Genomic DNA, 17,922 nt, shown 5'->3' with positions numbered 1-17,922 from the left:
ATCAATGCTGATCCTAGTGTTGGCTTTTCCTGCCTCAGCCTCCCGACCGCGGCCGGAGGGAACGGGGGAGACGCCGGAGTTTTGGTCGGAGACCATAACGTTTCTCTCTGTGGAGCCCCGTCACTTCCCAAGACACGGGAAACCTCTGTTGGTCTGGAGGAGCTGCAGCAGTTATTTCTGCACAAACGTCCACTGAACATTCACTAGATATTCTCAGAGCTAAACTAACTCTTCTGCAGTGTGGAGTGTGCTTTGTTGTTTTTCTGCACATGACTCATTAATTGAAACATGTTTCCTGTGAAGACAGTTCAGTAACATCTGAGGTTTGTTTGTGTTGAACATCAGTGAACATGTGGATGAGTTGAGAGTGAACTCTGCTCTGGTTAAATAAAAGAGGAAACTCTCTTCAGCTCATAACAAACAGCACGGCGCCCTCCAGTGGTCACACACTGAATCACACACTGAACCACACACTGAAACACACTTAATCACACACTGAAACACACACTGAACCACACACTGAATCACACACTGAACCACACACTGAAACACACTTAATCACACACTGAAACACACACTGAACCACACACTGAATCACACACTGAACCACACACTGAATCACACACTGAAACACACACTGAACCACACACTGAATCACACACTGAAACACACTTAATCACACACTGAATCACACACTGAACCACACACTGAATCACACACACTGAAACACACACTGAATCACACACAGAACCACACACTGAACCACACACACTGAATCACACACTGAAACACACACTGAACCACACACTGAATCACACACACTGAATCACACACTGAAACACACACTGAACCACACACTGAATCACACACTGAACCACACACTGAATCACACACACTGAAACACACACTGAATCACACACACTGAACCACACACTGAACCACACACACTGAATCACACACTGAATCACACACACTGAAACACACACTGAATCACACACTGAACCACACACTGAATCACACACACTGAAACACACACTGAATCACACACTGAATCACACACTGAATCACACACTGAACCACACACTGAATCACACACACTGAACCACACACTGAAACACACACTGAACCACACACTGAACCACACACTGAATCACACACACTGAAACACACACTGAATCACACACACTGAACCACACACTGAACCACACACACTGAATCACACACTGAATCACACACACTGAAACACACACTGAACCACACACTGAATCACACACACTGAAACACACACTGAATCACACACTGAATCACACACTGAATCACACACTGAACCACACACTGAATCACACACACTGAACCACACACTGAAACACACACTGAACCACACACTGAACCACACACTGAATCACACACACTGAAACACACACTGAATCACACACAGAACCACACACTGAACCACACACACTGAATCACACACTGAAACACACACTGAACCACACACTGAATCACACACACTGAATCACACACTGAAACACACACTGAATCACACACTGAAACACACACTGAACCACACACTGAATCACACACTGAACCACACACTGAATCACACACACTGAAACACACACTGAATCACACACACTGAACCACACACTGAACCACACACACTGAATCACACACTGAAACACACACTGAATCACACACTGAAACACACACTGAACCACACACTGAATCACACACTGAACCACACACTGAATCACACACTGAATCACACACACTGAATCACACACTGAAACACACACTGAAACACACACTGAATCACACACTGAATCACACACTGAAACACACACTGAACCACACACACTGAATCACACACTGAAACACACACTGAACCACACACTGAATCACACACTGAAACACACACTGAACCACACACTGAATCAGCCGTTTGTCATCATGATCAACACCACAGAGCTGAAGAAGAAGAAATCAGATCCTTTACTTTGGTAAAAGTACAAATATCATAGTGCTATAATACAATACTGCATTACAAGTCAAAGTCCTGTGTTATATATATATATATATATATTATTACTATTATTGATCCATGAACAAGGAATCATCATTTTAATGTTGCAGCAGGTCGAGTTTGAGATAATTCTAACCTGTTTATATAAATATTATTTTGGTCTTTTCAGACCAAATTAATCGCACATCAATTCAGAAAAGAACTCGTCTCTCTCTATGAGCCTATTTTAATAATACTTAAACTTTTTTGGGGCAATTTTTCACATATTTTATTAATAGTTTTCGGAAAATTTTTGTATATTTTTTATATATTTTTTGGACATTTTTCACATTTATTTTTCACATATTTTACTAATAGTTTTTGAAATTGTTTTTTCGGATATTTTTCACATTTTCTGGACAATTTTCACAAAATGTTTCACGTTTCATTAATAGATTTCAGATATTTTTCAGACATTGTTTACCTATATATTTCTATATATTTCACATATTTTACAATTTAATCTTCACACCGAAACTGAAACTTTCATATTTCACAGTCGAATTCTGTGAATGTCGAATGCCGATAAAAACAAGCCAACTAAATAAAATAATGACTTTTGTTCACACGATCGATCGATAGATGTTCTCGGACTATAATGTTGATTTTATTAATGAAAACTATGACTTCTCGTGACTAAAGGCCTTAACACACCGGAGACGTTTTTTTCCGACGTCAATATATTTTTTTGTTGCTCTTGTTCTGAGTATTTTCACACAGAACGCGAATACTTTTGTTTCTCAACAATTTTTAATTTTTTCGGAGTTTTCGCACCGTGAATAAAAACATCGACCGATCACGTTGAGTTGCGTCTTTATTTATGAAACAACAACACGGAGGCTCCATAGTCTGAACCAAGACTACAAACTTTATTACTCCTTTCAATCTTGACAAAGGCAGCTCAGACCAGATCCACTCCTTCCCTTCTCACCTTTCACAATAAAACTATTTCTATATCTACGTGTATATATGTTTGTATAATATTCTACTAATGCTCTGATAGCCTGTTAATACATTCTGTGATGTTCTGTATTTATAGTGACTTCATCTTCTCTGGTGTTTCATGTTATTATTTATGTTTATAGCTATACTGTTCTTCCTATATATACTATATAGTCACAGTGTGTGTGTGTGTGTGTGTGTTGTCCTGTGTACTGTCTGTCAGGTTCAGAAGCTTCCAGCAGCAGCAGAGAAGCAGCCAATCAGAGTGTGACAGACGAGTGAGAGTCCGACCATCTGTAGGTGGACTGATGCCGACACAGCAACACACACACGTGCAAGCACGCACACACACACAGGCAAGCACGCACGCACGCAATGCCACTACACAAACACACATCCATAAGATGATATAAATGTGAAAGTAACTGATTACATTTGGTCCTGTTACAGCAACTAAGAGCTGTCTTCATACTTTTATCCACATGGTGAACTTTAAAGACCCGAACTGTTTACATTCAGTGAATGTGCACCGCGTGTACGGAGGACCGAACCTGCCAAAATAAAATATAAGTAAATAAATGACTCGATAAATTAATAAATATATATTTAAATGTAGCAAAAATAATATCATAAATAAATGTAGTAATTAATTTATTGATAAATTGTGACATAAATTGATGTTTCTTTATTAATTTGCTTCTTTATTTATGAATCTTTGTATATAGTATTCCCTTATTTATTTACTCTTTTGTTTGAGTTTCCCCTTTACTACATATACTATAAAATGTATTTATACATTTTTGCATTTATTTATTTTATATTTATTGTTATTTATTTGTTTTGCATTTATTTATTTTTTATTTATTTTTATATATTTTAGTTTTTTGCATTTATTTTTATTCATTTTATATTTATTTTTAAATGTATTTATTTATGTATTTATGCTTTTATTTACTTATTTATTTATGTATTATTTTCTTTTTACATTTCTTTATGCTTTTCTGCCTCGTTATGCAAACGAGCTGTCACTCAATGTGCGTCATCACGGGGTCAGAGTGCAGAGATGGACTTCATTAAAAAATTAAATGTAAAAAATAAATAAATAAATAAAAAATAAAAGCAAAAATAAATAAATAAATTAAAGCAAAAACATATAAATAAATAAATACAAAATAAATAAATACATTTAAATAAAAAAACAACAAAAAAAACATGAATGAATATGTTTAATAAATATACTGTATATACAGTATATAGTCTCACTGCAGTTTGTGAAATAGTCATGAAATTTAATCATTTGATTCGTGTACATAGACACGAATTTCCCTTTTTTTTCGTGACGCTCAGCACGACTTTCAACAACGTATTTTTTGTACGTTTTCCTACGAATGTCCAGCAATGCGTGACGCACGTGTCAATTTCCGCTCCAGTCTTTTCAAAATAAAACTACTAAGTTAGGTTTAGGAAAAGATGGTGGTTTGGGTTAAAATAACTATGGAAGTGGAGTAACTTAAGTACGGAAGTTACGTGACGAATAAATCAACGTTGACTTTTGGTTTCACACTTCCTGGTTCACGATTACGTGGATTACAACTTTACTTTTAGGTAGGTATAGCTATGAATGGTGTATGAGGTTAAAAACACATCTTTACTCTACTGCAGGACAATTTGATAATCACAGAAATGCCACGTTATTGTGGGTATTTAAATAATCAAATAAAGTCAGTCAATCAATGAACTCTAAAGTGAAGATTAAAATACTCACTAAAGCACCAAATACCTCCGACAACTAAAATATGGAATAACACAACACAAAGAATATGTGAAGCTGTTCACTAATGTGTGGAATTTAAGAACACAAATATAAAATGCATTCATCAACATGTGCAGAAAACACAGAAAGGACCACGAAGGAAACAACAATGAGTAAAATCTGAGCAGACGATGGCGTCTCCTGATGTGTATAAGATGTGTATCTGAAGCAGCAGATGAGCCGTTAGCTGGTGTTTTCACTGCGTCTGGTCCCTCAGTGTTTTATTAGCCGTGTAGTGAACATGATTACACGCTCTCATCCCTCCAGTTTATCTTTTATTCTTTGCTAATTGCTTCATAATAGAAGCACATTCATTATGAAAAGGCTGAAAATGAAAAGTGTCGGCACCACATCTGCTCCGGAGCCCCGAGCGTCTGTGAATACGTGTGAACCGCGCGGCCCGGCTGCTCTTCGTTATTATTACTATACAATTTCCATTATCTTATAATGCTGCGGAGATAAAAGCATTATAATCACCGAGTGGGGAATTAAAAAATTAGCACAAAGCTGCAGCGCCGGCGTGCTGCTGGTGTCTATTTGTGGCAGCGGAGAGGTGTTTTGTATTTCCATCGCAGTCACCTCCAACTAAAGGTGAAAATTGCACCCTGGGGGGAACAGCTTTGAGGGGGGGGCGGGGGGGGGGAGGTGTAGATTCACCCCATCCTCTCTTTGTCTCCGTCGCCGTCGTTGGATCGTCCCCAAAAATCCAACAACTGTACCGTCAGAGCTGGTTAGAGTCTGCTGGAGACGACGGAGACAGAGACGGGCCGTCACGGCCTCCAGGGAAACTCAAGCTGCTGATAACCAGCAGAGAGATGACGATCATCTACCTGTTCACACCTGTTCACACCTGTTCACACACGGACAGAAACGTGCTGGTAAACAGGAAGAGGAAACACAAACTGTTGTTTGTTTGTGAAATGTCAACATCAGCGCCCAGCAGCAGAGCTACGCTTCCGCCATTTTGGACTGAAAGAGACTACCGGATGCCAGTAAAACGTCCTCCTACTAAGAGACGTACAAAAGTAAAACTACATTATTTCTATTCTATTGTCATATTCTAGTGAAATTACCTGTGTTGAACAATAAAAATATTATAAATATACATACTATTATAACTATTTACTTACTTATTTACCTATTTATTAAACTTTTTTGCCCGGCCGCTTCCCAGAGGAGCATAAAAAAAAACATAATAATGTTAATAATTGACATTTTTCACATATTTTACTAATAATTTTCAGTAATTTTTCTGTCATTTTTTAAATATATTTTACTAATAATTTTGGATATTTTACAGATATTTCACTAATCATTTTCTAAATTTATCATTTATTTTTTCACATATTTTACGAATACTTTTCTGACATTTTTCAGATATTTTACCAATAATTTTCAGATATTTTTCTGACATTTTTCAAATAATTTTTCACATACTTGAAACAAATGTCTGAAATTTTTCACACATTTTACTAATAATTTCTGGACATTTTTCACTAATAATTTACAGATATTTTTTGTATATTTAATGTATTAGTAATGATATTGAAGTTTGGACTAAACAAACCTTGTGAAGGTGTCACTTTGGGTTCTGCGTCATTGTGACGAACATTTCTCACTATTTTCACTATTTTTACAAACCAAACAATCAATCGATTAATGGAGAAAATAATCAGCAGATTAATCAATAATGAAAATAATCATTAGTTAATAAATCAAAATGAGCTCCAACTCAACCAACTACAACAGTAAAATCCTACTTTTACATTAATTAATGAGTAATAATAAAATGATAGAATATATAATATTACAGCAGTCACAGTTTTATACTTTAACTACATTTTGACGTACTTTCACTGAATGCAGGACTTTTACTGTAACAGAGTATTTGTATACTGTGGTATTAGTACTTTAAAGGATCTGAACAGCCTGAAAGGTTTTGATGAGTGGATTCAGAACTGGGTCCAGATTCAGTGAAGTGCTGCTGATCTTCATCCTTAACACCAGTACAGTAAACAGTCAGGTGAGCTCTTCTCCTGTCAGGTGTACTACAGAATGTGATGTTTGTACTGAAGAAGACACAGGGAGGATAATGAAGCGGGAGAGCTTTCATTAGCAGATTCACAGCGGCTCATTAGGAGCAGCAGGATGATGACAGGCTAACCGGCTGTAAACGCCTGCTGTTCTGAGCCGCTAATGGATCTGCTAACCTCTGATCTATCACTCAGGTAACTGCACACCTGTGTTTACCTGCATTCCTCCTGCAAAGCCTCCCGCTGTCCTGTTAAAAAGTCACCGAAGCAACAAACGAACATGAAGATGAGAGAAGAGGAAGTGACAGGTAGGAAGAGAACATGTACCTGTAGAGGAGTCACACCATCAGGTAGGAAGAGAACATGTACCTGTAGAGGAGTCACACCATCAGGTAGGAAGAGAACATGTACCTGTAGAGGAGTCACACCATCAGGTAGGAAGAGAACATGTACCTGTAGAGGAGTCACACCATCAGGTAGGAGAGGAGATCATTGGCTGTGATCTCACCTCCAGCAGATAATGACTGAGTCAGTATTTATTATTAGATTTATGCTGTTGTTGTTATTCACATTTAATGAGAACTATGGAGGACAGAACCTGCCAAAACTAAAATTAAATAAATGAATAAAAAATGAATGAATAAAAATTAAATGCAAAAAATAATAATTAACAGCCGGTCTTGGTTTTTTTTTTTGCAACCAGAAGTGACACCAGAGGATGGAGCTAAGTACAACCGAACGCTGAATAAGACATCCTCAGGTGACCAAATATGCTATAATCAACTTTGATGAACTGAAAAGTTCTAAGACAAAAACACGAACAACTCCCAGACCGGACAACGCCGTGGTAGCGACCTGTCAATCAGCAGGTAGCCCCGCCCTAAAGCATCCCCTGCTTTATGGTCTATCTGACTCTAAGTGGGACCATCATTTACTAAATGAACATCATGCTGTATTGAAGAAGACTTGAAACATAAACTCATGTTTACAATGTTTACTGAGGTCAGAGATCAAGAGAGAAGTAGAAGCTCATGTTCTCATAGACTTCTATAGAACCAGAGGAGTCGCCCCCTGCTGGCTGGTAGAGAGAATGCAGGTTGAAGACTCTTCAGCGTTGGCTTCATGTTTCAGATCCGGAGGTTGGATCAAACACAAGATTTGTGAAATAAAAAAACAACCCTTTAGATGTTTTGTAGACTCAGATTTTTATAAATACTGAATATTGTACAAATACATGGTACCGTTGTCTCTGGAGAATAAAATCAGTATGACATCATGGCCTATAGAACCCCAGAGCGCCCTCTGGAGGCCGACCGGCACGTAACAGCAGCAGAGAACCAGACAGTGTCAGCAGCCCTCTGATTATAAAACTAAAGAACAGAACCAGGACTCCTTCAGGCTCACATTTATAGAGATTCAGAAGAACCCGAGGACTCAAGGACTCTGTTTCAAGGACTCTGTTTCAAGGACTCCGTTTCAAGGACTTTTCATGACTCTTTTGTGTAAATCAGGGAGCCAAATTCTGCTTTTTTTCATGGTAAAAATACTGCTAAATTATATAAAACCTGTTCCAGCTTCTCCTCAGGAAGACACTTTAAATTCACAAGAAAATTACACAATTTAAAAAGAAATGATTTTGGGGTTTTTGAGCAGGTTTTTTGTACCAATATAAAACCCAGAGAATAAACCAGAGAGACGACGATGTGTTGTGACGTTAACCTCTCTACTCAACTTTGTGCGTTTTCCTGAAGCGAGTAGACAATGACTGATACTTTATCGTGAAAAATAATTTAAACTGTGGACTAATTTTTCTAGCTTTTGCTTTTAAAACCAGATTTCAGATTTTATTTTGCAGGGTTTGATGAGATTAATCTGAATGATTAAGGTGTTGAGGGACACGTGGAGCCGACGGTCCAGAGAAGAGAATGAGGTTTAATCCTCATCGTTTCTCATCAGTCTCACTCCAGCAGTAAATCCCTCGGGAGGTTTGAGATCAGTTCATTTATAAAATAAAAAATAAATGTTTTCAACAAAATGAATTTAAAAATACATTAAAAGAATATTTCTCCAAAATAAATATATTCCCATCTGGTTTCTCTCTGCAGGGTTTGAGGTCATTCAGCGAGTCCACCAATGAAACTTTAGGACAACGGGTACAGTCATCATCACCAGTAACAGTAGGAAATGATCAGGAGGTAAAAGGTGAACACGTAGACGTTAGAAATAACCTGATTAATGTGTACATTTTAAATAGGATTATTGTCACACCAGAACATCTTATTGAAGGTGTTCAGGGTTAAAACCTGGACTGAGAAGGAACCAAAGAACCCAGCTAGAGATCAGATCAGATCAGATTAGATTCATCAATCAACAGATAATTATCAGTTTTGATTAATAAAAAATGTCATAAATTAGTTTGGCAACAGTTCCAGCTTCTGTTATTTGTCTTAAAGGATAGAAAACTGAACACCAAGTTACAGCAGACGACAAAAACAATCTCACCACAAGGTTATAATTAGCTGGAACTTTTGATCAAATGATGATCTTCATCATCTAAATGATTTTTTTACTCCGATCACTTACAGGACTTCCTGCTCATGTTGGCGTTAATATTTTGACAGCAAGTTCCATATAGAGCGGCTAAGTCCCGCCCCTTCCGGTGGAAAACCATGGGACTGTATTTCAGATAAAAATATGAACGTAGTCAACGGAGAGAGACAAATTCTTTTTTCTAATTGCTCCATGAATCACACGGATGAAAAGATCATTTTACAAGTCCAGAAAGTCTTGGTTTGTCAGATGGAGTCAACCTCTAACAGCTGAATCAAGAGAATAATCAGATGAATTCATTAATCATTAGTTGCAGACGTTTATCCTGCAGACTGCCGCTCTATAAATGACTGGATACTTTGGTTCCTTCCTTTGAAATCAATCTGTCCCATTAATGTTGGATTAAAGATTTAATATCTGTTATCTGTTTATGAAATGCTGCTAATAAACCATCTGCTACAGTTCAGTTCAGCCTGGTTTGGCTTAGTTTGGCTCAGTTTACTTTGTAGAGAACAGAAACGCATCACGTTAATAAAAGAAAATATATTTGGGGACGTTTTTGAGAAAAAGATCTCAAAATAAAATCTCCAGTTTCTGCTTTCTGTGGTTCAACAGGGACATACTGTAAAAACATAATTAAAATAAAAACACACCCCGCTCGCTGCTCTCTCTGTTAGATAAGATCAGAGTTTAGACCTCTTCACTTCAACAGCAGGAAAATAAAAACATCATGAGAGGAACTTTAGACGTTAGTAGTCAGTCTAGCAAAAATACTTTTTGTTTGCAGAGATTTTTCCTCCAACGTGGATAAAAAGCTAAAATCTGACGTTACAGTATGATGCATGTTTGGCAGATGGATTTAACATCTGTTGAAGCGTTCTTCTGCTCCATCCCTGCTCCATCCCTGCTCCATCCCTGCTCCATCCCTGCTCCGTCTCTGCTCCGTCTCTGCTCCATCTCTGCTCCATCTCTGCTCCATCTCTGCTCCATTTGCACAATCCCAGTAAAAATAGACTTTAAGTTTGCAGGGACCAAAATGAATGAATGAAACCAGCTCAGGTTTGGCCATGCTCGTTCAGTTTGGTGTAACAGTCCGTCTCCGTCCAAACAGTCGACTCTTTAGATCCGTTCAGGAGGTTTTTTTATCAGTCTTGTTGAGTGTTTATTGTTAGTTTTATTATTGAGATGTACCTGACAGTAAGGAAAAGTAGTTTGTTTGATCCTCGGGGATATTCAGCTCCAGGTTGCGTCCTGCGTGGGGATTAAATTAATCATCATTATGTCTGTTTGTACCATTTCTATCCGCTCAGTGCAGCAACATTTGGTTTCACCGATCCAGCTGAGGGTCAGTCTGCGCCGCTGCGTCAGCTAAAAGAAAAGTCTCCCCGGCAAAAACTAGAACCACGACGACCAGCGCTGGCGTAAAAGGATCTGCGTAGCACCACTAGATAAAAAAAAATAAAAAAAAGCCTCCAGGCGAAGTCAGAACCGAACCGACACCCGTACGTCGTCTACGCCAGGAGACACCACGGCGTCAGGTTCTGGTCACACTCCAGTTTGGTGTTGATGATGGTGACGGGAGCGCCGCTGATGGTCAGCTCCTGTCTGGACTCCACCTGGTGGCGAAGGTTAGTCAGCCCCCCCTCCGGGTCCACCTTAAACTGCTCCTACAGGGAGGACGGGGGGGGAGACAGTGGAGGGTGTGTTGGGTTTAACAGGGTTCATCCATGGAGGGGAGGAGGAGGGGAGGGTTATGATCTTCTAGAGTTGATCTGAGAGTTACAGCCGCTTTGTCAGAACTTACTGGACTTTTGCTGCTGATGTTTGCACACATTACTTATATTATAGTGTTATTGTATTATCCTCATATTGCTTATATTTTTATACTTATATTGCTCAGATTCTCCACTTTTAATTACTTATCTTTTATCTCATTCGTGCCTTATTTATTCCTTGTAAATGTGTGTATAGTCTTTCTAACACAAACAGGTGAGTTGTACCTGTTTCTGGGAGGCGACCCTCTTCTGGTCTCTCTTCCTCCAGGCCGAGTCGTGGATGTGGAGGAAGGTTTTATATCCTGTATTGATTCCACTCGGTCGGAAGAGCTGCAGAGAAAAACAACAAGAAGTCAGGACGGACGTCCCGTTCACCTGTCGGACAATAATCTGGAAAACTAAAACAAGATAAGGATCCAAACATGGTCCTGGTTTATCTGATGAAACTAATGCAGAGCTCTGGGAACTTTAAACGGACTACAATCGTTCAGTGTTCTCTGGAGACTTGTACCTGTAACTCAGCTTTTCTCAGTCGTCTGTAGAACTCGTCGTCCTCTCTGCCCCAACCCCAGAACCGGTTAGACATCCCGTTACACTGAAAAAAACAAACAGAAAGTTAAACATTCTATTTTCTGTTTCAGAGCCAATAAAGACTGAAAACTGTTTGATGCAGAAAACCAGATCTGAGTTGACTACAGCTAAAATCTCACCGGGTTAAACAGCTTCATCTAGTGGAACATTTAAATCATTACATTCATGTGATGTGAAAAGACTGTTCAGTATTTTCCACTGCAGGAACTTTAACCACATGTCATCTAAAACTTCAGGTTCTTCTGTGTGTCTCACTATTTGTATGTGTTGTTCGGTGGACGAGTGAAGTTAAGTGATTGTGGGACAGAGAAAAATAGAAGTCGTCAACGTGCAAATGAAATAAACGTTTGAATGCAAAATATTAAAAAGTGTCCAAACCGAAATAAACATTGGGACTAGTTCAACATCTGGTCTCCTCTCCCCATGTGCTACCGGCTCATTTAGTTCTGTTTTTTAATTTTTTTAAATGGTCTGAAAGTCCAAACCATCCAAATATATGGTTCAATTAGATCCGGACCTCTTTTCATCAGACCAAGGTTCTGCTGTTTGGTACCGGCGAGGTTTCACACCTGTCATTTTGGTTCAGATCAAACTGAACAGTCTGAAAGTATAAGCCAAACAAGGTAGGTGTGAAAGGGACGTGGAAAAGTGGAATCAAGTCAGTAGTACCATGTGGTAATGTTTCTTGGTGAGCAGCAGGATTCCTCCCACGTAGGTCTTGTAGTGGTACAGCGGGTGCAGCTCAGGTGAGGCCACATGGAACGGCCCCTCCTCGGGGAACCCGTAGTCCAGAGCCTCGTTCAGAGGCAGCAGGTCCACGTCGTGCATCGCCAGGTAGTCCGTGTCGTTACCGCTCTCCATGTAGCCCACGTTGATCAGAGACGCTCGGTTAAATCTGAGACAAGGAAACAAGACGGTCTAAGTTAGATTCATAGCAGTCTTTAAAGAACGAGTTACCTAAAATACAATCATTAAACAGCAGGATGCATTTCAAAACTGAAGCTCCAGGATGGATGGAATCCAGCTGTCTGTGACCCAACAACAGACTGGGAAGCTGGAAGTTTTACTGGTTATTTTGCAGGTTAACCGGTTCTGCGAGCCGCACGGCGAGCTTCAGTCACAGGCCCACAGGCTGGATCAATATTGGAGTAACAGTTAAGTAATGCTGAGAGAGATTGTGTGAACGTAGGCCTCATTTGAAGCCGTAGTACACAGTAAACTCCTCGAGGGTCGTCATGTTTATCTACGTTTATATGTTGTGCAGAATCAGAAGTTCTAGAGGAAGATGTTCTGGTATTGGTCGGGGATGATTTGTTCCCGTTCAGCCTGCTAATGAATAGACTTTTTAATTCTCCAAGCACACAAACAATGAACAAGCTCGTCTACAAGTATGTGCTGCTAAAAAGAGAGTATATAATGTAACATTAACTTGTTTTAGTATGTAAAGACGGCGTGTTCAAGTGAAAACAAGGTGCTTCTTAAATAGAACCACATCCTGCCACCCGGTGTGGCGTGTTGGCAGGATGAGACTTGCAGCCAGAGGACATGTTCAAACAGAACATTAAACAGTTCAGGGAGCAGATGATGTCCTCACCTGTAGTGATCCATCTGGTTGATGATGATGATCTTGTGGCGGATCTTCTTCTTGTTTAAGAACGTGTGCATGAAGGGAACGAACACCAGCAGCTCGTCGAAGCGTTCCCTGAAGGGGACGATGAGGGCCAGTTTGTGAGGACCCCAGGAGGGGTCGTCTGCTGCAGACGCCTGGCTGTCGGCCGGGGGGCAGGCCGGCGGCGGCGGTGGCTGCTGCAGCTGCTGCGGCTGGGAGGGGCGTCTGTCTTCACGCGTGGTGGCCGACATCTCGCCTGAACAGCTGAGCTGCAGCCAGAGCAGAGAGACGAGCAGCAGCACCATGCAGAGGCCGAACAGCTTGTAGATGGTACATTTACCAGACAGGAACCTGGAGACACACACGAGAGACGAGACATATTAAAGACCAGGTTAAATACCGAGCGGCACATTTTACAGCGTACACATCACAAAAAGGAAAATAAATAACTCTAGAAAGAAAATAATAAAAATAAGTTTAATAGTAAACTTCACTAAAAATTACATTAAAAGATCCAAGACTGAAAAATACTTAAAAAAACAGCTGAATTAAACTTTAAAACTGTCCTGTCGGTCGCAGCAACCGAGAACATTTACAAAAAGTCTTTCATACCAAATGCAATAACTTTACTAAATTCATAAACACCATTCAAACCGGGGACCATGTCCGTTATCGTTACCTGTACTGTGCATGTTGGGCTATTTATTGTATGTTTTGTGATTTACTATGAGCCGAAGGCAAATTTCTACATTTGTGGGCAATAAATATTACAGATGAAATAATAAATATGATATAAGTATATTATAAAGTTGTGTGGTCACACCTCAGGTTCCTTCACCATCAAGTTCAACGCTTTTTAAGACCTCAACGGAATATAATTTAAGACCCAAAAATGTTGAAACAACAATGTCTTTAGTTGAAAAGAGAGACACGTTATTGAGCCCTACTTTGGTCTGTAATGTATGAGTAAAATATACAAACACAAGACTTAATTTTTTCATGGCTGGCAATCTTGTAACTCCACTCTGACAACGAGGAACGAGACAAACGTCTCTTCCAGTGTTTAAATACTCAGAGCAGAGTGTGGGACACAGGACACAGGACACAGGACACAGGACACAGGACACAGGACAGCGGTTAGGTCACTTTTTTCAGTTACTATCTCGCATGTCTTTGTTCAAAACACAAAAGAGCCTTCTGATGATCTTGTGATGACATCCAGGAGGAAACAAAGCCTCAGTTTAGACAATCAGGTCCAGATTGATTCAGTCAGAGAGGTCACAGTGTTCAGGATTCATCCTGATCAAACACGAGGGAAGTTAACATGATTTACATGATCAGAGGAGTTTCCCTCACACGTCATTACATCAAAAACAAATATCCAACATGACCTTTCACGTAATTTTAGACTCACTTCCCAGCAGATTTAAGATATTTGAAAACTAAACCAAAGTTTGAGAACCGCTGAGTGAAACATTGAGTAACAGTCTGGTTTCACTTCTCCTGTTGACGGGGAACTTTACACTTCTCACTTCTTCAGAGGCCAAAAAAACTGTTTTATTACTTGAACTGTTAATAATACTTGATTTGTTTGCTTTAACACTTTAATTGATTGCATACTTGTACTTCAGTTAAGGTTTTTTTTGCAGGACTTTTACTTGTAGTGGAGTATTTTCAGTGTGGTATTAGTACTTTTACTTAAATACTTCTTCCACCACTCTGTCTACTTAGTTACATTCCCCCACTGACACTCAAGATACTTTACTTCAGTAACAGTAGTAATACCACAGTACTAATACTCTGTTACAAGTAAAAGTCCTACATTCAAAATATTACTTAGGTAAAAGTACATAGACACATACTTTTACTACAGTACTGCTTTGACTTTTACTTGTGGTGGAGTATTTTCACAGAGTGGTAATAGTACTTTTACTGCAGTAAAAGATCTGAATACTTCTTCTAGCACTGGTTCTATTATTGTGAATTAAAAGGAATAAGGTGAACATTGTGTAGCAGCTATGGCTGTCAGTAATATCACCTTTAAAATCAACAGAATAAAAACTAATAAATCATAGTTTCTCTAATAATAAAACCAAATAATTAATAGTATATATTATAATAAAACCAAATAAATAATAGTTTTTATAATAATAATAATAATAAACCAAATAATTAATAGTATATATAATAATAAAAACAAATAAATAATGGTATAATATACTATTATTTATTTGGTTTTATTATATAATAATAATAAAACCAAATAAATAATAGTTTATATAATAATAAAAACCAAATAAATAATAGTTTATATAATAATAATAAAACCAAATAAATAATGGTATAATATACTATTATTTATTTGGTTTTATTATATAATAATAATAAAACCAAATAAATAATAGTTTATATAATAATAATAAAACCAAATAATTAATAGTATATATAATAATAAAAACAAATAAATAATAATAAAAACAAATAAATCATAGTTTTTATAATGATAAAACCAAATAAATCATAATAAAACCAATTAAATAATAGTATATATAATAATAATAAAACCCAGTAAATGTCCATCTCACCTTCTCTCCTCTTTGAAGTAGAGAGCAGGTTTTCTTCTGGATGAGTACATCATCTCTAAACACTGATCTCACCACAGTTTCATTAACAAACAGACTGAGACAGACTCTGAACAGAAAGCTGTTGATCCTCTTCAGGTTAATGTTCCATCCTCTTCATCACAACTCTGAGCTACCTGGAGCTACCTGTGAGCTAACCCTTCACTGCTCAGCTGGTCAACATGAGTTCAGCAGAGTAGACTAGTTCCTAACTCAGTTAATCCATGTTGTACCCGCAGCAGCAGCAGCAGCAGCAGCACAGTGTGTTAGCTCTGCTAGCTCTCTGCTAGCTCTCTGCTAGCTCTCTGCTAGCTCTCTGCTAGCTCTCTGCCTCCTCAGCTTCAGCCCTGTACACGTCACACGTCTCCATGTAGCGGTGCACACACTCCTCCGCTCCGGGTTCAACCGTTACACCTTCATTTAAAGGTTCCGGTTAATGTGCGACCGAATGTCCGTTAACGGTTAAACTCGGGGAGAAATGTAGAAATGTCCCGTTAACACGACCAAACACCGACCGGAGGAATATTTAACGGTTTTTACACGACGGAAAATAGCTGATTGTAGTGATGTCCGACCTGTATCTGAGTCCGAGTGGCAACGGCTGCTGTTAGTAATAAAGGTTCCTAAAAGGTTTCTTTACACACCAGTAAATATGGAGGACGAAACCTGCCAAAATCTAGACAATAATTAGGCATTAATTAGTTGATAAAATGTGACATAATTTGATATTTCTGTTTTAATTTTTCTTTTTTATTTCATTCATTTTTCATTTCAAAATGTATTTCGAACATGTAGAATAAAAAAATAAAGAAAAGAAAAAATAAAGAAAAAGAGAATGATCGTACCAACAAGTGGACAGTCAGAAACAAGTATTTACATACAATGAAAAGCATAAGAAAAATAAATTGTCAACACTTGATGCCTCGATTTACATATTCGAAAAGGAGTGAGAATCTCCATAAGTAAATTATTAATTATTAACCAGCTTCCTTATTGAGCCATACATATACTCTAAATAAATTTCCTAAATTTGTCTAACTTTATTTATTTATCTTTGTATTAGTTCACTTATTTATTTATTTACTCTTCTGTTCAAATTTCCCTTTTATTTATTTATGTATTTAATTGTATTCATTATTATATTAATTTATTTGTTTGCATTTATTTTTTATTTATTCATTTATTTTTAATTATTTATTTATATCTGCACTTATTTTGTATTTATTTTTAAATATTTCTTTATTCTTTTTTTATACATTCTTTACATATTTCTTTTTACATTTCTTTATGCATTTCTGCCTCATTATGCAAATGAGGGTGCTGTCACTGAATACAAATCTTACAGAAATAAGTAAATAAATGAATGAATTAAAAATAAATGCAAAAATAAATGAATAAATAAAGAATAAATAAATAAAAAAAATAAATGCAAAAATAAATAAATAAATAAAAGGGAAAATTAAAGAGAGTAAATAACAAAATAATACAAATATATATAAATAAAGAAGCAAATTAAAACAAATATCAATTTATGTCACACTTTATCAATTAATTAATGCCTACATTTATTTTTTATATTATTTTGCTAAATGTAATGACATATTTATTTATTTATCAAGTCATTTATTTTTGATTTTGGCAGGTGATGAACACATTAATGCATCAATCATTAGAATACAATAATATAATACATATTATTCTGCATAATGAGTACTTTTACTTTTGGTACTTAAAGTATATTTTGATGATGATACTTTTGTACTTTCACATTTCTACACTGTGGTACTACTACTTTTACTGAAGTAAATTATCTGAGTACCAGTGGTGGAATGTAACTAAGTAGATTTACTCAGCGGTGGAAGAAGGACTCAGATCTAGTAATACTCAACTACATTTAAAAGTCCTGCATTTAAAACCAAAAATAAC

The 17,922-nt window shown here is 37.5% G+C and overlaps 1 protein-coding gene across 3 annotated transcripts; it reads right to left on the bottom strand.

The window, feature by feature from the left end:
- Positions 1-5,005: 5,005 nt before the first annotated feature.
- On the bottom strand, positions 5,006-16,605 carry b4galt7 (xylosylprotein beta 1,4-galactosyltransferase, polypeptide 7 (galactosyltransferase I)). 3 transcript variants are annotated; one of them, XM_037781115.1, is made up of 6 exons: positions 15,961-16,605; positions 13,361-13,726; positions 12,436-12,661; positions 11,687-11,770; positions 11,401-11,505; positions 5,006-5,657 (listed from the first exon to the last, which is right to left on the bottom strand). In XM_037781115.1, the coding sequence occupies exons 1-6, from the start codon at positions 16,011-16,013 to the stop codon at positions 5,652-5,654; spliced, it is 840 nt and encodes a 279-aa protein (XP_037637043.1). In that variant the 5' UTR covers positions 16,014-16,605; the 3' UTR covers positions 5,006-5,651. The 3 variants fall into 3 exon arrangements, with proteins under 3 accessions (XP_037637043.1, XP_037637041.1, XP_037637042.1); XM_037781113.1 differs by lacking the exon at positions 5,006-5,657 and adding an exon at positions 8,037-11,067 and having other exon boundaries at positions 15,961-16,604; XM_037781114.1 differs by lacking the exon at positions 5,006-5,657 and adding an exon at positions 11,033-11,172.
- Between the last annotated feature and the right edge of the window lie 1,317 nt (positions 16,606-17,922).

The sequence above is a fragment of the Sebastes umbrosus genome, chromosome 9 (genome assembly GCF_015220745.1).
Source record: "Sebastes umbrosus isolate fSebUmb1 chromosome 9, fSebUmb1.pri, whole genome shotgun sequence".
NCBI classification, from domain to species: Eukaryota; Metazoa; Chordata; class Actinopteri; order Perciformes; family Sebastidae; genus Sebastes; species Sebastes umbrosus.
Note: the sequence above shows the minus strand (reverse complement) of the source record. Positions and strands in the feature narration are given on the sequence as shown.

Coding starts and splice junctions, on each gene's coding strand:
- b4galt7 (XM_037781113.1), bottom strand. CDS start 16,013: ATGATGTACTCATCCAGAAGAAAACCTGCTCTCTACTTCAAAGAGGAG. Junction 13,727..15,960: donor TACTTCAAAGAGGAGAGAAG/GTGAGATGGACA, acceptor GTGTGTCTCCAG/GTTCCTGTCTGGTAAATGTA. Junction 11,771..12,435: donor CCAAGAAACATTACCACATG/GTACTACTGACT, acceptor TGTTTTTTTCAG/TGTAACGGGATGTCTAACCG.